Genomic DNA, 23479 nt, shown 5'->3' with positions numbered 1-23479 from the left:
GATGGCGCTGACCATACCGGCTGATGGCGCCCACGAAGACAAGTGATTCCTTTACACGCGCCTTACGCAACCGACGTCGGGTTAGCCGCACGAATGCTGTCAGCCAGGAGTGTGACGACTCCCTTTACGTTTGATGCCTGATGGCTCCTGCCGAGGGCACTGAATGCTGGCTAACCATGACCGGCGCGTCTTTTGCCTCCTCGAGATGGGCCGTCTGGGTCCCGTAGATGGGCCGCGTGGTCGGCTGCTGGCTACCCTGTACACCGGCGGCGGGAGATGGGGTAAATGGCGTGGGCGCCTCCTCCGCTCAGACGCTTGGGCGCAAAATGGCCCCGATGCCGACGCGCCCTTAAAAACCAAATCACCACCACCACTACTCAAGACGCTAACGAACGGCCAGTGACGTTATTCTAGCCAGTGAGTCGTCGCGGCCGTAGATACACCGGTGCTTCTGCCACAGCTCCGTCTGGCGACGACATGGGCTTCGGCGTGGGGGCCGACGTCCTATCGGACCCGCATCGGCTGCCCCCCGCTCGCAGACGAGCCGCAGCACGAGGCCTCAATACGAGCACACAGTTTATAACGTAGAAACGGTGTACAGTTAGACATTTCGTAAACACAAAGTGATCTTGAGAATACTGCGTCGCAACGTTTGATCGACCCGTCGTGGCTGGCATCTGCCGGGGGGACGTGGTGCGTCGGTCACGTCTCCAGACGGTACAGTGGCGCCGCCAGCGGCCGGCCGTGGAAGCAGGCGGCGCCGAGGTCATCCGCGTCCGCGATGAGCGTCGCTACCTCCTCGGCGGACATGCGCGCTCCGTCGCCCTGTGAGATCCGCACCGCCTCGGCCTGGAGACAAGGGACGGTCGTGTCAACGCTCCCACTGCCGGCTCGCAGCGACCAGCTGTGGCTGCTGGAGACTGGTGGCACGGTATGTTACGGGGTCCTGCCGTCGCCTGACCTTTTGTCGCGGCCTGCCGACGCGAGTTCGTTCCAAAATTATTGCATTTCAGTTCAAAAACTGCCAATAACTTTGTTTTGCAATACGCTGTCGTTTGATTCTTGTCTATGCTGGTCCCAACGAAACAAAATGTCATCCCGTCAGCAAGAATGTCTCCGTGTTGTACCTTTAGCGCGGGTATCACGGGAACTTCCCCTGTTCCGTTCGAGTCTCGTGCCACCCGACTGACCTGCAACCAGCTGACTGCCCGCGCTGGCCGGCTCTGGGTCAGGGTGGTGGCGCCGGCGGCGATCTTGGTCAGCACCTCAACCAGGTCGCCGACGCCGTAGCAGCTGATGCTGTCCAGCATGGCGGTGACGCGCGCCGCCTCGCCCGCCATCTCCACGCAGAAGCCGTTTGCGAGCAGGCGCTCGTCGGTGACGCGACTGCCATCTCTCGGCAGCTGGGAGAGGGTGGAGAAGCGGGCGGCACCGAGCGTGGCGCCGGTGAGCACCAGCGCGTCGGCCAGCGGGCGGCGGGGAAAGTGGTAGGTGGCCAGCAGTCGAGCGAGCGTGGAGGTCTCGGAGAGACGGAGCGGATTGACGAGCAGGAGCTGCGGCGGCTGGAGCACCACCCACGCCTGATGCGACTCCAGGGGACCCACCACCTGCAGTGCTGATGGAGATGGAACCCTGCGAACCGTAGCAGTCCCGGTGTAGGGGCGACGAGCCATCAGGGAAAACGTTCATCTTGTCACCGTTATTGTTACATTTAGGCTTCAAAGTAAAGTTCCCTAGATCAGCCCCGAGATCACCGCAGGCCTAGGCACGAACGCGGTCAGATGCGGTGTTACCCTACTCTTTGAGCCTATGTGTGCAGCTGCGCTTAGACAAGCACCGGTACAATAAACTAGTTCATAACGCATAAAACACCACTTAAATTGGTCCAACGAACAAGTTCCGATGGCAATGAAGGTCAACACGCATTATCTCGCATAAGTATCATGCGGCGAAGTAAGGCGAACGGTTTTGTTTCAGAAATCCCATGCATGGCCTGCGATCTTTACCCGAACTAACCACGACACATCCTGCACACTTACGCGGCACCCGCCCCCGCCTCCAGCGCCTCAACCTTCTCCTTGAGTCCCCGCAAGGACAGGTGAGCGGTGTTCCTGCGGGGCCGGCGGGCGCGCGCCTCAGGGGTGAGTGGCGCCACCATTCGCCGCAGCTGCGTGTGCACGCCCCAGAAGTCCGTGATGGTCTTTTGCGGCGTCTGGATCAAGCTGGACAACTTCGCTTTCCTGCAATCAACGGACGGCGGTGGACGTTGATGCCAACACGAGAGGTAGACTAGCAATCACATCGGGTAAGCGCGAGTTAAGAGATCCGGACTGCGATCAAAAGACTCGTAATTGAAAACATCCATATCACAGCGTCCCGCAAAAGCAACAGCTGGATGTCAGCACCAACGGCCAACAGCTGTCCCACCTGACGTGGTCCCGGGTCCCCTCCTCTTCTGCCAACACCCACCTGACGTGGTCCCGGGCCCTCTCTTCTTCTGCCAACACCCACCTGAGTCGTCCCGTCCCTCCCCTCTGCTGCCAACACCCACCTGAGTCGTCCCGTCCCTCCCCTCTTCTGTCAACACCCACCTGAGTCGTCCCGTCCCTCTCCTCTTCTGTCAACACCCACCTGAGTCGTCCCGTCCCTCCCCTCTGCTGCCAACACCCACCACACCTGAGTCCCGTTCCCCCCTCCCCTCTTCTGTCAACACCCACCTGAGTCGTCCCGTCCCTCCCCTCTTCTGTCAACACCCACCTGAGTCGTCCCGTCCCTCTCCTCTTCTGTCAACACCCACCTGAGTCGTCCCGTCCCCCCTCTGCTGCCAACATCCACCTGAGTCGTCCCGTCCCTCCCTCTGCTGCCAACACCCACCTGAGTCGTCCCGTCCCTCCCCTCTTCTGTCAACACCCACCTGAGTCGTCCCTCCCTCCTCTTCTGTCAACACCCACCTGAGTCGTCCCGTCCCTCCCCTCTGCTGCCAACACCCACCTGAGTCGTCCCGTCCCTCCCCTCTTCTGCCAACACCCACCTGAGTCGTCCCGTCCCTCCCCTCTTCTGCCAACACCCACCTGAGTCGTCCCGTCCCTCCCCTCTTCTGTCAACACCCACCTGAGTCGTCCCGTCCCTCTCCTCTTCTGTCAACACCCACCTGAGTCGTCCCGTCCCTCCCCTCTTCTGCCAACACCCACCTGAGTCGTCCCGTCTCTCCCCTTTCTGTCAACACCCCCTGAGTCGTCCCGTCCCTCCCCTCTGCTGCCAACACCCACCTGAGTCGTCCCGTCCCCCCCCCCCTCTGCTGCCAACACCCACCTGAGTCGTCCCGTCCCTCCCCTCTGCTGCCAACACCCACCTGAGTCGTCCCGTCCCTCTCCTCTTCTGTCAACACCCACCTGACGTCGCCCCGGGCCCGCTCCTCTTTTGCCAACACCCACCTGACGTGGTCCCGGGCCCTCTCCTCTTCTGCCAACACCCACCTGAGTCGTCCCGTCCCTCCCCTCTTCTGCCAACACCCACCTGAGTCGTCCCGTCCCTCTCCTCTTCTGTCAACACCCACCTGACGTCGCCCCGGGCCCGCTCCTCTTCTGCCAACACCCACCTGACGTGGCCCCGGGCCCGCTCCTCTTTTGCCAACACCCACCTGACGTGGTCCCGGGCCCTCTCCTCTTCTGCCAACACCCACCTGAAGTGGTCCCGGGCCCTCTCCTCTTCAGCCAACACCCACCTGACGTGGTCCCGGTCCCTCTCCTCTGCCAACACCCACCTGACGTGGTCCCCGGTCCTCTCTTCTTCTGCCAACCCACTTGACGTCGTCACGGCCCTCTCTTCTTGCCAACACCCACCTGACGTGGTCCCCGGCCCTCTCTTCTTCTGCCAACACCCACTTGACGTCGTCACGGCCCTCTCCTCTTCTGCCAACACCCACTTGACGTCGTCACGGCCCTCTCCTCTTCTGCCAACACCCACTTGATGTCGTCCCGGCCCTCTCCTCTTCTACCAACACCCACTTGATGCCATCCCGGCCCTCTCCTCTTCTGCCAACACCCACTTGATGTCGTAACGGTCCCTCTCTCTTTTGCCAGCGCCCACCTGAGGTCGTCTCGGGCCCGCTCTTCTGCCAACACCCACCTAACGTCCTCCCGGTTCCTCTCCTCTGCTGCCAACACCCACCTAACGTCCTCCCGGTACCGATGGTCGTCCTGCTCCGCCATCTCCTCGAACTGCCGCCGGACGGACGGCAGGGCCGCCTTCCAGCCGTCGGCCAGGCTCGAGCTGAGCTCGCCGATGTCCATGTCCGGGTCCAGAGACAGATCTGGGCCGGCACACAGTCACACGTCAGTGGAGGACTCGGCAACGGGGTCGGGCCGTCAGTCACACAGTCGCGTCAGTGGAGGACTCGGCAACGGGGTCGGGCCGTCAGTCACACAGTCGCGTCAGTGGAGGACTCGGCAACGGGGTCGGGCCGTCAGCCACACAGTCACGTCAGTGGAGGACTCGACAACGGAGTCGGGCCGCCAGTCACACAGTCACGTCAGTGGAGGACTCGGTAACGGGATCGGGCCGTCAGCACGTGACCGCACGCGCTATGGGGAGAGCGCTAAGCATGTTTTAAGCCTTCTTGTTCTGTGGGAGGGGGCCGAAATTTCACGGCCACGGTCAGCAGGTCCGAACGGAGGACGCCATCTGGTAAAAGTATGTCGGATATGCGAGCTCCGTGCTCATTCGAAGCCCGTTAGAAGGCTATTGCAGTGTTCCTGGTGATCCGCTCATCGTCGCCATCATCCGTTTGAAGTTGAAACCAAGCCAATGTCATGCAGGTATGTGAGGCAAAACCATAGCACGCAAAAAAGTGGACAGAAATTGGAAATAGATTCGAAAAGACCAATTACAAGTGGGTCTGGCTTCCAAATGTGGATACAACACAGCACACAGAAGTTAGGCCAGCCAGTGCGCGGGGGGAGGGGGTAGCCTTCCCACCACGCGCGCCGGCGTCGCTTCCTCACACTTGCGCCGCATGTCCCGGCAGTAGTACTGGAAGGCCGTGGTGGCCTTGCGCACCACCTGCGACGCCACCGGTTCATACTCGGGCTCGTCGGGCCGCGGCCGTTTGGCCGGTGGCGGCCCGGTCGGCGCCGTTTGGCCGGCGGGCGGCGCCGGCCGCACCGGCCGCGGCAGAGTCGACTGAACCTTGGGTCGGGCGGGCGGCTGACCGGCGTGGGACCCTGCCATAAAGTTCGGCTGACAGCCGACACGACTGCGTCAGGTCCACGGGCGGCCAAACGGGGCGCAGGGCACCGGTAGCAGTGACGACATGCAGAGGAGTACGCGAGCAAACGGATGTATGACAGCTCCCATTTCCGCCGTGGTTTTGACTAAAGTACCACAACACACGGGACAATTCTCTGTTATTCGATGGACGGAAGGACGTAGCAGGCCAAACGCAAAACACGTAAATGCAAACATACGCCGCGCATGTCCAAGAGGGCTACATCTGGCGACTGCGTAGAGAAAAAAGGGCACATCGGATCGACTTAACCCGCCTAAAGCACGATTTGACAACCGGAGGACAACATGCCCTTTCACCCCACCCCGCAAGATGGCAGCAGCCAGTGGTAGTCCACACACCTCGATCCGCTCCCCCTGAGAGTCGAGCAGCCGGCCCGTGGCCCAGGCGTCGGGGTCGGGGTCAGGGCTGGCTTCAACTCCGCTCGATCCCAGCGGACGTCGGCCCCGCCCCGCCTGACCGCTCGGCGCGCACTCCTGGTCTGAGAGGTCACCGCAGGACCGTTCCAGCCGCTCCTCGCCGAGCCGCGGCGGGTCGTCCGCTTCGCCGCCGTCCAGACCCACTCCTAGGAAGTTCTCGCCGAACAGACTCTCGGCAGAGATGTCCCCGCTGGGTGGCACAGCGAACGGCTCGGGGACAGCCCCTGCGTCATCTGGCGGCGCTGCCGTCGGCGCGGGCGGCGCCTCCTCACGCGTCACGGCCGTGACAGATGCGTCTTGCGTCACACCCGAGACAGGTGTTTCGCCGCACGTCACTGCCGCGGCAGGCGCTTCGTGACGCGTCCACATCGGTGACAGGCGCCCCGTCAACCATCAGCCGCGAGGAGGGCGTGGTGTCGGCCGGCTCGGTGGACGGGTCGGTCGGCTCGGTCGACGGTGCCGGCACCCGGTAGAAGTCGGCCACAGCCATCCTCCAGCAGGGATAGCAGCTTCTCCTGGCGACAGACGGGCACGGCGCGCGTACGGACCGGACCCGAGAGCTTACTTGCCCTGATCGGGTTCCCCGACCGGTACCCAAAACCTTCACTTCACAGAAAGGTTTCAAGGCCGACTGAGACCTGGACTCAATACCCTATGCCAGCTTTACAATAGCAGCTAATGCGGTCAGACGTGGGAGGATCGCATGCAGTGCCATGTGGCATGTGGAAAAAGATGCACCGTTTCAATTCAGGTATTTGTGTTGCCTGGTGTTGTAAAACAGCACATATTTGGCACTGTGACACTCCAATAATCCATATGCATTGCTGACTCGACAACGTAACCGCCTGAGCCTTGGTACGCTGAGTTCTTCCACCTCACTCGCTTTCGGAGATGGCCAACTATATTTGGTGGCAAATGCAAAACTTGAATCGCAGAATACAGTGCATTAGCCCGCGAAATCGCCTTTTGATTTTGGACGGCATTTTCCCCATTACCTTCTTCATGATACTGCTCAATCAACTAGCAGCATCCAATGCTGGTATTCCAGAATATCATCTCTACGAGCGCGGTTGTCAGCGGCGCCTCCCTCCAGCACGGGCCTCACCGCCCTTCAGCGCAGACCACACCTCCCTTCAGCACGGACCTCGCCTCCCTTCAGGCCTCACCTCCCTTCAGCGCGAACCTCACCTCCCTTCAGCACTGGCCTCACTTCCCTTCAGCGCAGGCCTCACCTCGCAGAGCAGCAGCAGCCGAGTCTTGTTCGGCTCGAGGTTGACGTCCAGCAGGGCCGGCGGCACGGTGACCTGTACCACCGAGACGGGCACCTTGGGCGGCGTCAGGCCGTGCCGGTCGCTGAACAGCCGACGCAGCACCTGTGCAGAGGGAGGCGCGTCAGGCCCCGGTGAGGCCGACACAGCACCTGTGCGGGAGGGGGAGTCAGGACGTCCCGGGCACTGAACAGCCGACGCAGCACCTACGTAGAGGGAGGCGCGTCAGGCTCTGGCGAGGAGACATATCACCTGTGCAGCGAGGAGGTTAGGGCGGGTCACGCAGAGTGTGGGCTATATCTGCTCCACAGAGCGGGCCTGTAGCTGGTTAAGCCACTAAAGGATGCTACATGAAGTTGACAGAAAATGTCCACGAAGGACATGGGCCGGCAAGAAAAAAGCATGACGTAAAAAACGATATTCCGCTGGTGTCATGCAAAATTATGCCCCATACCTTTCATACAAGCTCCAATAGACAAGCTCCAATATACAAACAAAAAGAGCAACTGAAGCATTTTACACAAATGTCAGGAACAGAACGCCTACCCGTTGGAGCCGATTAAAGGCAAACCATTGCCGCTACTATCTCCCACCTTACCATATTCATAGATGGGTACTATATCCACGCAGCCACTTCCAAGACCATTCTCCACTTCTTCCTGGATCCACCCACCTATTCACAGCACGAGCTCACCTTCTCCACGGCCCTGTAGTTCACCACCCTGCCGTTGACGATGACGAAGCACTGGTCGGCCGTCGACCGACCGGCGACCTTGGGCGGCGCGTCCACGGCAGGCAGCAGCACCTCGACGCGGAGCTGGGGGACAGCCGGCACCGGTGCCACTTAACACTACGCACGTATCTGAATAAGAGGTGCTGATGCACCACATCATCGTGATGTGGTGTAGGTGATACCGCCTGTGACGTGAGGAATCCACCATACAAATGCATCTTCGCAGATGAAATTTGTCATCCACACAGTTGATAGCCAACGTGAATAATATATCTCCAACTATCCTGCCCTTTTTGGTAATGTAAATGCCGTTTGGGACATAACCACTTTTATGCGATTATAACGTGAAGGCTGTTTGTAACATTGGCAAATGTGTATCACCTTGATTGTCGGGACAGGGGAATACCGACCAGAATCCATCCTCCCTCCCTCCCTCCCTCCCTCCCTCCCTCCCTCCCTCCCTCCCTCCCTCCCTCCCTCCCTCCCTCCCTCCCTCCCTCCCCCCCCGCCCGCAGGCGGCCGGTGTCCGTCCGTCACGCACCAGGTCATCGCCGAGCGTCAGCGGCTGCAGCTGCCGGGCCACCTCCGACTTGAGCACCTGCACGGCCGCCGTCTTCGCAGAGTCGCACGGCGCCTGAGGTACGGCACACACCGCTCAGTGGTCCGGGCAGTGGGTGCCACGGGAGCGCAGGCGACGTACGTGAGCGAGGCTTTGAGCGGTCATCCGACTGACGCGTCACGGAGCACATCTTAACGACTCGTGAGGAGGAGAGAGGAGCCTGGGACGGATCTAACCATCGAACTATTGGAGTTTTTCACCTTCGTTTCACGACGGGGGGATGCTCAGAAGCCCCTTAACATCTCAAAAGCTAGGCAGGCCAGAAGCACACAGAAAAAGGGACTGTAATGGCTTTTGACAGGTCAAACCAGGTTGAATGAGTCAATCAACACGGTATGGACCCCTCCTAAGGCCTCAAAACAAGCACGACATGATAACGTCGAAGGCGGCTTTGAAAGGCTATTGTAAAACTTAACCAAGTAGGCACTCAAGAACATCCAAAAATGTGATCTGTGATATATATTCAGGTAAAAAAGGTGAAGGCAATGGTTGCAATGAACTGCCCAGCTTTATAATAATAAAAAAATGAAAAGTCCACAACAATGGAAAGAACAATGCTAGGAAGGCCTTCCAAATCTGTAAGATACGTACCAATCACGTTTAAATCATATGACCTGACATGACCGAAAGGTCAAATCTGGTCACAGACATCAAAATTCGCCACAGCTTAATCTTGGATGGCCTGACCTCGCAAAATATAAAAGAACGATAATAATGCACGTCAGTAAGATAAAGGTAATAGGGGTCTAGTAACCCTCTTTTAAGTCTGCTTGTTCGCAATGAATGCGCATAATGTGTCGCTCTTCAACGAAATGTCAGTGACATGACCCTGAGCAAAAAGAATATGAACAGTCATGGTCTGACACCTCAAAATTGCACAACACGTGTAGAATTGGCGTGAACCCAGGTTCCAAAAACTTCAGTACCAAATCCAAAACCATCCAGCAGTTACTCTAGGAAAAACTATGAAGGGTTCCTGTGAGGCCCCTTGTAGGGAGAAGGTTAATGAGCCCAAATACATCATCCAGGCCCGGTCCTCACTGATGATACACCCTCTTAGATACTAGCATATCACTATTGGCACCACCATACGGTTTCCCCAGCCGGGTCGCCACCGACCGACCGTAAATCAGACCGACCCAGCCCCACCACCAGGGCCGCGCTCACCTTGTGCAGCAGCTGGGCGCCGTTGTGGTGCAGCGTCAGGCGGAGCCGGGGTTGGCTGACGGCCGTGGCGGCCATCAGGGCTTCGGTGGCGCGCAGGTCGTCCCGCCGCCGCCGCGGCGCGCCGTACAGCTGGCGCCGCACCGGCTGACGCGAGAACAGCGCCGCCGCTGTCACCGTGGTGCCTGGCGGCGGGGTGCGGACTGAGCTGACGGGCCGATGCGCCCGCAGGGGGCACCAGGCATGGTACCGGCCTCATCCCAGTGCCGGGAGGTACAGGCTGGGAGACCTGCGGTATTCGCACTGTGGCACTGTGTAAATTGACTGAAGGGGACTCATGGACGCACAAATATAGGCGAGCTGGCGCCGTGAGTCCATCTGACCAAATGTTTCGGAGCCATGTCTTTCGAAGGCCCCGGGGGTTGCCAAACCCAGTGAAAACAAAAGCATGAGATGCGCAGTCTGATGGGACTTCGCACATGAATGTATCTTCAAAGCTTGTCGCGGTAGTCTTGCATAGCTAGCCAGTATCGCATGCCTACACGCACGGGCTCGATAACGTACGTGGCAGGTCCGGTGAATTAGAGCTCAGCAAGCGAACTCTGCACCAGTAATGCCATCGCTTTGGGACCTCAGCTGCGCTCCCTGTCCCGCCACCCGCTCTCCCTGTCCCGCCCTCTGCGCTCCTCGTCCATCTCTCCCCGTCCCGCCACCCGCGTTCCCTGTCCCGCCGCCCGTGCTCCCCGTCCCGCCGTCCACTCTCCCATCCCGCCACCCGTGCTCCCCTTCCCGCCGCCCGCAATCCCCGTCCCGCCGCCCGCTCTCCGTCGCTCACCCTGAGCGCGCGCCACCGGCTTCTGTGAGACGACGGCGCCATCCGGACCGAGCGTGACGAGGCGGCCGGCCTGCTCGGCGACGGTGCGCGTGGCCACGGTGACATCGCAGCTAGCGCACACCGCCGACATCGCCTCGCCGCGAAAGCCGAACGACGACAGCGAACCTGGCGGCGGCCGTCGGCGTCAGGTTCGGTCAGGGCAATCGGACAACGGAGTGGGCGTGGCCTCAGGGCGCATCAACTCTATTGGTTTTCTACGCGATAACCACTCACCAGCACAGCACACTGGGCGCGCAGTCTCTCCGGGTCCAAGTGGAGGACATTGGGGGGGGCCTTGCTACGCGACACCGTCTTGTACGCCAACCTGAACCATCGCTAGCAAGTAAACACAAGAGCGTCACACGACTTTTGACGCCACAGAGACGCACGATGCAGAATCGAGCCCGCTGATACGTCCTGGCTCTGTGCCTGCAGTGCCGTATGTGCAGTCTGACCTGTGCGTGCCTGGCACAGCAGATTCCTTTTTCACATGACAGGCACATACCATGTGACAGCTTACCCAGGTCATCTAGCTGTCGTATTTTCGAAGTGTAGTGGGCTTGGCCCATCACAGCAGTATCTTGCGGCGACAAACCGCAGCCATTGTCCCGGACCTCAATCTTGTCCAAGCCAAAGTCATCCTGGAAGCGGAACCACTACAGTGTTTGATACTGCCACAAAAGCAATGAGCAGGGTATCCAAACTGTCCATCCATCGTGTACTTGAGACGCACCATGTGGGGTTATGGAAGGCACAGCTCTATTTCCATCCAAACATGCCCTCCATTCAGGCACTGCCCTCACCAGGCGGACGTCAACAGAAGTCGCCCCTGCATCCAGTGCATTCTCCAGCAGCTCTTTGACGACGCTGAATACTGACGTGACCACCTGGCCCATGGACAGCTTGTGTGCCGTGGCCGGAGGCAGCTGGTGGATTGAGGTCATCTCAGGAAGTTGAGAGTTGTTGTGACATGAAGCTGATGCAGACACAGTATGCATTTAGGCCCTGAAACAGGTTCATGGAAGATACACAAAAAGGAGTTTGGAATCACAATTTACTTTTGCCAGCCATTCATACTACAAGGAAATGATTAAGGCTCAGACCTTACCCACATGCCATTGTCACATGCCACTTCAAGAATGTTTGCAAAGACAAATGTATTTAAAACAATGGTACTACAGCCAGCTGTTCACACTATGCTATCATTTTACACTATTTCACAGATGTAAAGTGAGTTAAGTGTGCCAAAAATATGGACTTGACTAGTGTTGATTTTCAGCAATTTAACACAATGAACTGTGAAAGTCCCAACAATTATTTCAAAACTATGTCATCATTTTCTGGAAGTTTTGGCATCTCAGAAGTTCTAAACAGATCCTCCTGGTTCTTTACTGGTGACATGAAATTTTGCTGCAATGTTCAGACTCAGACTGCAAAATAGTGGGGCAAGGAAAGCATGCTCAATCTTGATTTGTGTAAAAGTGTGAAAGCAAGGCTCAGACATAATTGTTGTCACTTGAATATTATTTTCTGTTCAAATCCTTTCACTTTCAGACACTCGGTACACGCAGATTATGCTGTAAGGTATGGACATCTGTACAAAGCTCAGTCCACTCGTTCCCATTCTATTCATGATAAAATTGAACAATAAACCCATTTCTTACAGTGTGGCAGTGAAAGTAGTCTAACAAATTGGCCAATACTTGAGTGTCTTATCACAGTAGCCGTGTAAAACGAAATCCGTTCACACTGTTCCCACGATTCGACGTTAATAAACATAAAAATACGAAAATGTACGTCAAAACAATTCCGCGCGTAAACCCTGAGCGCCGCGCCGCAGCACGAAACACACGCGTCATAAAGCACAGCAAATGAATGTGTTTGAGGTAAACGCCATTCTCGCAAGAGTACAAACAGTCCGCGCTCGATCTGTCGTCAACACCAATCACGGCCCAGTATTCGCCTTGCGTAATGTCATGTGACCGCAGTCACGTGATTTGTGACGTCACGAACCGACTCACGATGATGCCAGGATTTGCTGCCATCCTGTCAACATGGAGAGAAAGCGTGAGCGCCTCCCGTCGCCATGAGATGGTGCACGGTGGCCTCTGCGGATTCTCACCTACCTTCAAGAGGTTTTTCATGGCAGCTTCGACGCCGGTCGGAGCCGAGTTTGCAGTGAGCCCCGAGGGCGGCGATGTGACAGCGGACCTTCCTGCCGTGGGGCACCGCATCGCAGCCAAACTGCGGAGCGCAGTGAACGCCGGCTCCACAAACTCCAGGCCGTCCAGTCTGCACTGCTGGCTTCTCGTTCCGACCTGCGACGCTACCAGAGCTGCCACGGTGTGTTCAGCGCATGATTACATCGTGGACGGTGGGCCTGGAAGAGATCCCACTTCAGGCTGTGCGGGAATCTTTTTTCGGTCGTCGGTGCTCATCTTTTAAAACTCAACTTGTCTCCCGTGGCCAAAATTTGCTCAGATAGCTGGAAGACGGCATGCGTTGCGCCAGTTCCGAAGTCTGCTGATCCGGCCGTGCTGTCCGGTAAAAGGCCCACATCTCTACTCAGTGTGCTCTGTAAGATCTTAGAAAAGGCAGCTTGCACATAGCTGGTGGAGTATTTGAACGCGACAGCGCTGCTGAATCCACGAGTGTCGATTTGTATTCTTTTGTGAGGGTTCTGGCCCCCGATGTTGAGTTGCCCCCCCCCCCCCCCCAGGTTGAGTCCCCAATGTTGGCTTGGCCCCCCGTTTTTGGTTGGAATAATACAAAAAGCGAAAAAGGCGGGTAAAAGACGGTCATAACACAAAGACTATCTTTTTTATCTTTCTGCGTAGTGGCGTCTCGTACCACTCTTAACAAAAAGTCATGGCTGCTCTCACCACGCGATACAAATCGTAACAGCTGAGCGCATAAACGATCTAATAAACTTCACACTCCTAGCGCCATAACACACGCAACGATTTGTAAGTTTAAAGGGAAAAGCTCTGGAATATGGAGGTGACCTAAGTCCGTCATGGCTAACCCCGTCCCCGTTCCCCACAACCAAAATGTGTGCCGCCTCCCATGACCGCCATATAACAGCGTCATCGGCGCGCTATGGTGGCCTCTAAAAGGCCGCCTTCACGTGCCGATCAGAACCCAGCCAGCATGTCCAGTCGGGACCCATATGGGTCCCAGTTGGACAGTCATATGGGGCCCACCTGGGCTGTTCACTTCGGTCCCATGTGGGCTTGTCATGGGCAAACACCTGGGTCCCACATGGGTAACCCTTGTTGGGCCCGTGTGGGGCCTAACTGGGGCACACGTGGGGCTCATCCAAGGTTTACAACTGGGACCCATGTGGGTCCGAGATGGGCAACCGAATAGGGCCCACCTGGATATGCTACCTCGGGCCCATGCGGGCAGGTCATGGACGACCAACTGGGCCCCACATGGAAACCAATGTGGGGCCCCTGTGAGGCTTAGCTGGGGCACACATGGGACCCACCTGGGCAGCCCAGATGCGACCCACCTGGGCAGCCCAGTTGGGACCCGCCTGGGTAGCTCAGTTGGGACCCATACGAGCCAGTCCAGCTGGGACCCATGTGACCAGCCCAGATGGGATCCATATAGCTATCCCACATGGAAACTTTTTAGCCACCCCAGATGGGCCCCAGCTGGGCTTTACCGACCTACCATTTCAAGTTTCATCTGATTGATCGACCGCCGCAATTCCAGGCAGACTGCTTCACATCACCGATGACAAGCCAGGTCAAAGTTCATTCACCACGTATTTGACCGAAGTTGCCTCGACAACAGCATCCCTTGCACAGAACATACACTTCCCTGTTATCATGCCCGATCACTAAACCATTCAGCAGATTTAGGTGTTGCCGCTGCCACCGTTGTCAGCGCGATGTTTCCTGCCGTCGTCACAGTCTCCCGCCGAAACCATTTTCCTGGTGTCGTTCCCTTTTGTTGCGGGAGGCAACGTAGCGCAGTGTGCTGCACAGGATGCACAGGCACCTGAAAATGTCGATATTCAGTACCTCAAACCGGTGCCCAACGGCCTGAGTGTGGGTGATTATTCATGTTATCCTATTTTGATACTGAAAGTACTGATATTTTGTTCAATCGTTTGCTGAGGTCGAAATAATGAGAACATCTATGTCGAACAGCAGTCCAGAAATGCACTGCACATGCACTCTCTCGGAGCACATGTATGGAAAAACTTAGCGAGAGGGTGCTTACACGGAGTACTTGCACGAAAGCCGACTTGGGTTCTGTCTTCTTGCGGTCACAACAACGGTATGAAACTCTTAATGGTGCTGTTTATGAGGTAATCAAGCGAAACGATTATATTTTATGAGAAAGAAATGGTGCGTTGTATTTTATTTCGCCACGATGATGCTAACAGGCTTATCACGCGCTATTAGACTGGAGTGCAGCAGTTTATATGGGAAAGCTGTCTATATGGGAAAGCGATAGTGCACCCGTAGATCACTTTTTAGAGCGGTTATTGTCCGATCCACTCACTCATTAAAGGATGAGTTTGGGTCGTTTTCGGCACTCCCTCTTTGCCCCCACAATGAATGGCCTGCGGCTGATGGCAATAAAAGCAGTCATCATTGATTAATAGGTGCACTTGTTAAACATGGCTGAAATAAATAATAAACAGCGAGCTCCGCGAAAACACTGCCAACCCACTTTCAAAAAGAGTTCTGCCACCTCTTTCCCAAGTCACAATTCAAAAACTCGGTCTGCTATATTTACCCGGGAAGGTGTTCAGAGAAATGGAATATATAAAATGGGGTTGTCTTCGTCATGTTAATCTTGTGAAATTACCAATAATCGTGGTAAGGAAACCCTCGCTGTAAATGTTGGCAGAATTGTACATTAAGTGCGAGCTGACATTACAAACCCATATGGTCCAATACTTCCTTTCCCAAGCATGATGATTCTGAAGCCACCATCTGTATTTGAGGGAAGCGTCTCATTGCTGTGCCAGCTTGCTGGCAGACGTACTGTTTCCGGGCGACCAGGAGCAGTCCTCAAGCAGCGTTCCAGAGCGGAGCAGACGCAGTTCTCAACAGCATCTCAGGAGTATAACAGTAAAGCATTTTCTCCACCTAACCAAGCGTTGGAGCTGATGCCCACCCCTTCCCCATAATAGCAAACCTCATCCTGCCGGAAAAACACGCAAAAGGGGCGTAAACTGAAAGATACTAATAGCGCGTCGCTCGCATATTGCAAGCAAGCACATCAGGAGAAGCAGGCGATGAGATGTCGCAAATGTATTGCCGCATATGAAAGAAGTCATGCAGGCCCAGGGCCTCGTCTAAGACCTTTCCAATGAGCGGGGGGGGGGGGGGCGGTTCGTATCCATATAGAATAAGCCTCACATGACGCTCTACACCTTCACGGGAAGCGACTTCATTTAATGGAGATTCATTTGACTTGGGGAGGGAGTTTCCACGCCACTGGGTGGGGAGGGTCTTACTGGAGGAATTTTCGTCCCTCTATTCAACGAGGGTGCACGGCACCCTGCACGGGCACAGCACAGCCCCGCGAGTGTACCGGTCATATCTAACACATCAAATAAATTAAAAGGAATCCTGCCGCACGCAAGCGCAATGCACGAAACGGAAATGATTTCGCACAACGCACAGTCACCGGTGCGCCCAGCACACGAATGCAAACGCTTCCAGGAGCCGTCCTCCCTACGTGCCAACCTATCTGGGGAATGCAGCCACCCTTCCCGAGCCGCGCACCGGAACGGGCCCGACGCCCCCCGGCCACCAGCCGCCAGCGTAACAACCAGGACGCCGGGGCTGGGACAATGTTACCAAGCATGGGAGAGGGAACGATCACATTATTTGGAGGAAGGCTTCGGTGATCGAGCTCACCTCCCAACAACTGTGACAATTAAGCACTAGGCTTGCAACGGTACATGGAATGAAACACTTAAAATGCTTCTGACCCCCCCCCCCCCCTCCAAATTATTGACGACTCCTGTCGCTCCTGCGAACAGGAAGGGCACAGGGTGGGTCAGCGCCGGCAGAAGCGAGGGCCAGGGTCCGGCAGGTGTCAGACACAGCGGGGTGCAATGGATGGGAGGGCGGGCCTGGTCAGATGGACTGCCGGCGTCGCCGGTATGGTGTCAGCGAGCGGCTCCGTCGTCGTGCAAGGAGCATGCCTTGGAATGAGGGAATCCCCATACTCAGTAGCATGTATGCATAGGGCATCGCCACTCATCTCCAGGCTGAAATTATAGCTTAATTGCAGAAGTTTGGAATTAAGCCACAACAGTACGAACCAGCAGGCACTGATCGCCAGCCCTGTGTTGCTGCTGCAGGCAACACTAACGTTGGATTATCGATCACCACCAAGGCAATAATTTTAGGACAAAACTGCGCTTGGAAAATGGAGTTATGGATTAAGCAAATTCATGCACAGATCTTAGCCAACACATGTGCGTAATACGCACGCGAAAAGTGCGTATGGTAAAAGAACGTGTGAAAAGGGTATCACCAAACATCTCGTAAATAAATGTTTGCATGGTTTAAAGAACGCCTGCAAAATATTTGTTGTGGCAAAACGTTGACGGGTTGGCAAAGGCCACTAGGCACAAGGATTGCATGTGTAAAGTGAAGCATAACATTTATCTTAAGCAATCTAAAGCACGTCAATGCTGGCAACACAAACTTATTTGACAAAAACACGCACGCAACAATTCCTAAGCATCAGTGTCGCAGCATCAGTTGTTCATGCAAATCACTCCTATGTGGGCGTTTCAGAAAAGAGATTTATCACCTGATTATCAAATTATTCACGCCACCCCTCCGACGTCACCTGAATGCGGTGTGTGAGGGATGGATTCGTCTCTTAGTCATAGAAATGAGGCCTGGCCTTTTAAAGGGAGTGTGGCTAATGTTTTCGATTTTCTCACTATACGCTGAAGGGAAGTTTGTCGATTATCTATGGTTAACGATGCAAACAGTGTCGTGCTGAAATTTTTCAGATTTTTGCTTTGCCAAGCAAGATTTTCACATAACGGTCTTTTCACATTACGAAGCTGATACCGTACGCAGCCTGTCTTGACGGACTTACCGCGCGCAAACTTGTGACTTGCAAACAGTTGTCGCTCGGCCTTTTCTCTGCGTACTTTTGTCCGTGAGCAGACAACACTCCTCGGGTGTCATCTGGTGGCTGTGCCAATATCTCTGCTAAGGTCAAAAGTACGCAAAGAGAAAATCGCACAGCAATTTTCTTAAACTAAAGTTTGCATGCCTAAGTACAGTAAAACAGCATATACATGAAGATCTCGTCACGCAAAAAGTCAATCATGCAAAGAGGTAGAAAAGGTACAGCTTATTTAACAAAATATTTGCCGGAGAACTGTCGTAGCGAACATATTCTTGGCGGAAAAGTTCATGGGAAAAGTCGTGTGAGTTGTTTGTAGGCTAATCCCTTCAGTAGTAAAAAATCGTTGCAAGTATCTACACCTCGTCATGTAAAGTTGTAATGATAGTAGTGTGTTTGTACGTAAATATCCATGCATCTGAGCCCCTTAGGGACATTGAAGTATAGGGGTTAGAAACGTCCACTAGCCAGTCTCAACTCTTGTCTCTCTTTGCCGTAGTAAACACCGTTCGATGTTCAAATGTTCGCATTCACTGTCTTTGCACACACAATTACGTCTCTTCACACAATCGCTGTCTCTCCACCCACTGTCTTTCCCGTCTCAGCTCGCCAACACTAGAACGAAATGTCCCCACCGCTCGACAGTTCGCAGGTCACCTCCCCGCCTCAGCTCTCTCTCGACACTGTCGCCGGGCGTGGCATGGCGCCGCCGCGCCGGGTGTCTCCCCGCCCGTCGGCTCTCCGGCGTCAGGTTTCAGTGGGGACGGGCTGTCGCCGGCTCCGCGACGACCGCTGACCCCGTCCTGGACCGCACCACATGCACTGTGCTATACATACATAACACGGCTCCGTACATCACGTCACGCACCACGCATCATGCATCACCTGTCGTATATTCAAACGATTTCAAGCTAGCACGCATCATACATTAAGGCATTAATGACATACGCATAATCGGCCATGAGCCCTGCACGTTTAGGTCTGGTCGCCGACTTTTCTACGAATGGGCTCACTAATTTTCCGTTTTGTATGGTCCTGTGCTCTGTGTACAGCTGAGTTCTAGGAATGACAGGGGCTGTACCTTTCTGGATTTCAGCCTTAGTGTGTTCTTTATTGGTAATAAGTACACTACGAAATTGTCATGCATCTTTTTTCACTTTCTTCTGACTATTTGACGAGGAATAAGGCTATCAGCACTACCTTATGCATGTGCAATGCCCCTCAGACCTGCGCTGGACAAATTCCGAACTTTACGGGTCTCTAAAACTGTAGCGATGGACCATGCCCCGGAACATTGTGTGAGCATGTAAGGCGAGTGGGGCGATGACTCATGTCTGAGTGAGGAGAACAATCACGGCTCGGGGCGGTGCGTCACGGTGGCGCCGCCTAGTCGCACGCAGATCGTGTTGTGGGATGAGCCTTGGAAACAGTATAAGAGGCGCTGCTCGGGCGCGTGGGTTGGGTGTATCTGTGTCGGCGTCGTATGCGGCAGTTCGCCGTTGTGTGTGTGGTCCAACCGAGATGTGACCACCGAATGCAATAATGCTCAACAAATGTACATAGCGTAGATAGCATAATGCACATGTGAATAAAGGGCACGTAAAAAGGGATTGTACATAAACACGTCTAAAACAGCACAGGCTTGAGAAAAACGATTATCACAGATGTTCGGCGGTTTGGGCGGCGCCCCCCCCCCCCCTCCGCACACGCACAAGCGCTTTTGTGGAAAGGCTTCTGACAGCTCTCCTGCCGAATGGTACACAAAAAATACCGCATCGTTTGTTCCTAGTGGGTCTGGATTGTACGTGAATGTGACGAATTAAAAGCATACCATAAATGAAATAGAGGCAACTGTTTGGCGGTGGCAACCGATGACATATATTTCACTCTTTGACTTCGCGGATCATTTTTAAATGTTCTGGTTTTAGCGTCACCTGCAGAGAACCCCTTGCTGAAGAATGGCTTCTAGCTGCAAGAGCATGTTGAACGTTTGGCTCTAAACCTACAATCATGCACCAGCACTCTTTCAAAACAACAGCTTTGAAGTGGCAAACACTTCGAGCCATGGCTTATCATCCTTTTCTTTCTTTGAATCATGCCGGATAGGCGCTTCTCATAAATGCTTTTCGACACGTCCATGTCAATCGCACAGTTTCATATGGATTCACAGTTATATGTTTTTATTCTCTCCCTACTAAGTGGGAGGGTGACGCACTCTTACCCCGTCCCGAAGTTTCTGAGGATATCTCTCTGGAACATGCAATCGCACCGAATGCTTCGTGGTCGTATGGCTATTCAATGTGGGTGTTTTAACACCAGAAACGTTTCTCTTTCAGTTTGATTTCTGAAAGGCGAAGTTTCTGTCGGAATACTGCATGGCGATTCACGGCCAGCGCGGACGGCGGGCGGCAACCGACGGATCCGCCGATGGCGCACGGCGGCCAAAACTGCTACGTCAACAGAGCCATGCATTATAAACGTATGTTCAAAACACATCCAAAATATTTAAGCATATATATATATATATATATATATATATATATATATATATATATATATATATATATATATATATATATATTGGCTTATTGGCGCGGACGGTCGCCCGCCGTCCGCGCTGGTCGTGAATCGCCATGCAGTATTCCGACAAAAACTTCACCTTTCAGAAATCAAACTGAAAGAGAAACGTTTCTGGTGTTAAAACACCCACATTGAATAGCCATACGACCACGAAGCATGCGGCGTGATTGCATGTTCCAGAGAGATATCCTCAGAAATATATATATATATATATATATATATATATATATATATATATATATATATATATACATGGTGGTAGTCAAAATCAAACAAAAGCAACGTTTCTGTTAAGCTGCATTGTTACGCAAACATGCGTATGCAAAGCTGAAGAACATCGTTTTCAGGAAACATTGACATTTGATCCGTCCTAGAGGGGTAAAATATGGACCAAGAGACATCAAATTGGCATCCAATCCCGAGATTGGTCATTCCGCTGTGGCCAAGATAGTCGGGGTCAATCCGCTGGATTTTTCAGCGGTGTCACATCGACCGCTCCCTATCTTCATTAAAAAAACTGCGAATTTTGGGCGAAGGTGAAACGATGCAATATGATGCGGTATCCGAATACATATTCATATTGTATCGGAATACACCAAATACATCCTTGCTTGCAAATCCCGTTGCACACAAATAAATCGCTTAGCTCATAGAAACCGGTGGTACAGTTCAATCGTAATGAACCAAATGATCAGGCAGCCTTTGTTAGCTGGGAGCACTGGTTCCAGGCCTATTACATTGAGAAGACACAGCGCCCAATCGAATATTGTCAAGAGCTGACTAGCCAATCGCACCACCCAATCACCAATGCCATGGACGGACAATAGCTCTCCACATGCTGAAAGTCTTTACAGGCGGTTGGTAAGTGGAATACTAGCTTCCAAATAAGGAATGATTGCGTTGAGTCGCCCACGTCGGATCATTGACACTAAAGCTGTCGATGAGTTCAAGCATGCCTCTCGGAGTCTGTGTTTTTTAACACCAAGCAGCTGAAAGAAACTGCATCTGATTAGTTGCGTGCAACCTCTGGAAACTCCGACCAAGGTTATAGAAGAGATTATTTAGCGGCGTGCTCGGTACCGCCGGCCCACCCTGGCCACCCGGTCAGGGGGCCGGTCATGCGAGACCCCCACTCGCCGCTGCCGAGACCCCAGCGGGCGACCGGTCAGCGGGACACTCGTAATTCCAGGGGAGCTCCAAACGGGAGCAACGGTCCATCAACTGGTGAAACGTAAAAAGAGGGATCACTCCATGCCCTTAGCGCACAAACTTCCGGCACGGGGCACTCCAACTGCCTCAAGTGACATGACAGTGAATCGGTCAGTGGTGACGTGAGCAAAGTTCGCCCACGCGCAGTCCATGCGGATGAGATCCGTGCCAGCAGTCCCTCTTATTGGTATATGGCATGGTAAAACCGAACTAGGAAGCATACGGTACGAAAGTTACTACACACATAGTCAATGTGATAGCATATGGGCAGCCAACCATATGGGTCCCAGATGGGGCCCAGGCACCAAACCGCTTGCATCTCATGCTGGCATGTGGCCCGCATGCCCACCTGCGGCCCGTTTGGATCTGAGTCTGTGCCACTCACCCTCGTTACAAACTAGCTTGCACACAATAAAAAAATACCCAACCATGGAGAGCGAAGTTCGAAAACTAATGCACTGGTGTAAAAGATACCAGCATATGGTCGGCCCACCTGGGTCCGACATGAAGCCCGAAGACCAGCCCACCTGCAGCCCATGTTGACATGAGCCCGACTTGCCCACATGCATCTCATATGAACCTCAACTTGTGCTGCTCTCTTTTCTTATGCACTCATTTATACACGATAAGGAAAAATCCAACGTAGGGGCACAAGGTAGCAGACCTAATGCATCTGTACCAAATATGGTAGCGTGTGGACAGCCCATCTGGGTCCCAGATGAAGCCCAAATACCAGCCCACCCGCAACCTACATGGACGTGAGCATGGAGTTAGCACATGTAAAATAATCATACACGGTATGGTAAAACCTGAAAACAATAAATACAATTGATGATAAACACCTAGTTGTGTATATGACAACTTTATTGCGTATGTAATATATGGGCAGCCCATCTGGGTCCAACATGAAGCCCAAATACTAGCCCATCTGCGGCCCATGTTGACATGAGCCCAACTTACCCACGTACATCCCATATGAGCCTCAACCCATGCTGTTGTCCTTTGCTATGTACTCATTTGTACATGACAAGGAAAAATCTAACGCAGAAGCACAACATACCAGACATAATGCACCTGCACCAAATATAGTAGCGTATGGGCAGCCTATCTGGGTACCAGATGGAGCCCACATACCAGCCCGCTCACGACCTATATGGCCGTGAGCCCAGCTACACCGTGCTCAGCCCATGTGCAACCCGGTCCAGGCAGCAGCCCCATGTTTTAGAATAACTGTACACGATATGGTAAACCCTGAGTGTGCGACAACTTGATTGCGCATGTAACATATGGGCAGCCCATCTGAGCCCCACATTAAGCCTAGATATCAGCCCACCGGCAGCCCATGTTGACATGAGCCCAGCTTGCCCACATATGGCCCACATGGATCCCACCAATGCAAGCATTCCCTCCTGGTGAGTTATTTCTTCTTGACATGATAAATTCCGGACGGAACAGTACAAGGCAGGAACAGTTCTGGTGCATACACAAATATGAAGCGATGTGGGCGTCCCATGAAGGACCCAGCTGGAGCCCAGTTAAAAGCCCACCTGTAGCCCATACCCACATTAACCCAGTTGCCCCACTTTTAGCCCATGTGGGTCCCATTTGGGAATGCTGGCTGGGAAGAGTTCAGTGCCTGCGTCCAGTGCCTGCTCCCTGGATCCAACCCTGCATGACTTTTATACTGCTTAAGTTAAATACATCCATTATACAAAGATTAAAAAGCATGTATCATTTTAATCAAAGTAAAGCGGGCTAAATGACACCCCTGGCTGAATCCATTCCAGTATGCCTATAGGCCTCGTCACTCGACCGAGGACATCGTACCCGCCGCAGTCGAACGCCTGGTCACCAACACCGACGACGGTCCAGTATGGTAGGAAACAACGATCGATTTGTCAAAGGCGTTCGTCAGCGTCGACCACGACATCCTCACCACCAAGCTGTGCTGGCATGGCGTCGCCGATGTGAATTGGTTTAGGAGCTATTGAATGATGGCGGGTAGGTGGTACATGACGGACGGTTTACTCTCCCCGCGTCAAACGGTGTACTCCAAAACTCGATCATCTGTCCAATCTTGTTTATTTTTACTAACGTTTCATATGGATACTTGATCGATCTTTGCCGCCTCACCTACGCTGACGACACCATGCATGTGGAATGCCCCACCCCTCCCCCCACCTGACGGGCCGGGTCTCGCCGAC

The 23479-nt window shown here is 54.1% G+C and overlaps 2 protein-coding genes across 2 annotated transcripts; both read right to left on the bottom strand.

The window, feature by feature from the left end:
- Positions 1–502: 502 nt before the first annotated feature.
- LOC119091859 (uncharacterized) lies at positions 503–5129 on the bottom strand. Its single transcript, XM_037214760.1, has 5 exons — positions 5004–5129; positions 4171–4312; positions 2040–2240; positions 1191–1632; positions 503–849 (listed from the first exon to the last, which is right to left on the bottom strand). Exons 1-5 carry the CDS (start codon positions 5014–5016, stop codon positions 703–705), a joined length of 945 nt encoding a protein of 314 aa, XP_037070655.1. The 5' UTR covers positions 5017–5129; the 3' UTR covers positions 503–702.
- A 960-nt stretch (positions 5130–6089) lies between these two features.
- On the bottom strand, positions 6090–12132 carry LOC119092185 (PMS1 protein homolog 1). The gene is made up of 9 exons (XM_037215163.1): positions 12026–12132; positions 11165–11366; positions 10882–11002; positions 10323–10487; positions 9491–9570; positions 8246–8338; positions 7666–7788; positions 6936–7076; positions 6090–6218 (listed from the first exon to the last, which is right to left on the bottom strand). Exons 2-9 carry the CDS (start codon positions 11357–11359, stop codon positions 6090–6092), a joined length of 1047 nt encoding a protein of 348 aa, XP_037071058.1. The 5' UTR covers positions 11360–11366; positions 12026–12132.
- Between the last annotated feature and the right edge of the window lie 11347 nt (positions 12133–23479).

The sequence above is a fragment of the Pollicipes pollicipes genome, unplaced genomic scaffold (genome assembly GCF_011947565.3).
Source record: "Pollicipes pollicipes isolate AB1234 unplaced genomic scaffold, Ppol_2.1 Scaffold_3447;HRSCAF=4054_pilon_pilon_pilon, whole genome shotgun sequence".
Classification (NCBI taxonomy): Eukaryota; Metazoa; Arthropoda; class Thecostraca; order Pollicipedomorpha; family Pollicipedidae; genus Pollicipes; species Pollicipes pollicipes.
This window is presented reverse-complemented; position numbering and strand designations above follow the sequence as displayed.

Coding starts and splice junctions, on each gene's coding strand:
- LOC119092185 (XM_037215163.1), bottom strand. CDS start 11,359: ATGCATACTGTGTCTGCATCAGCTTCATGTCACAACAACTCTCAACTT. Junction 10,488..10,881: donor ACGACAGCTAGATGACCTGG/GTAAGCTGTCAC, acceptor GGCCGCCGCCAG/GTTCGCTGTCGTCGTTCGGC. Junction 9,571..10,322: donor GCCGGTGGCGCGCGCTCAGG/GTGAGCGACGGA, acceptor GCGCCACCGAAG/CCCTGATGGCCGCCACGGCC.
- LOC119091859 (XM_037214760.1), bottom strand. Junction 2,241..4,170: donor CGGTACCGGGAGGACGTTAG/GTGGGTGTTGGC, acceptor CGTTGATTGCAG/GAAAGCGAAGTTGTCCAGCT. Junction 850..1,190: donor GGGCAGTCAGCTGGTTGCAG/GTCAGTCGGGTG, acceptor CCTTGTCTCCAG/GCCGAGGCGGTGCGGATCTC.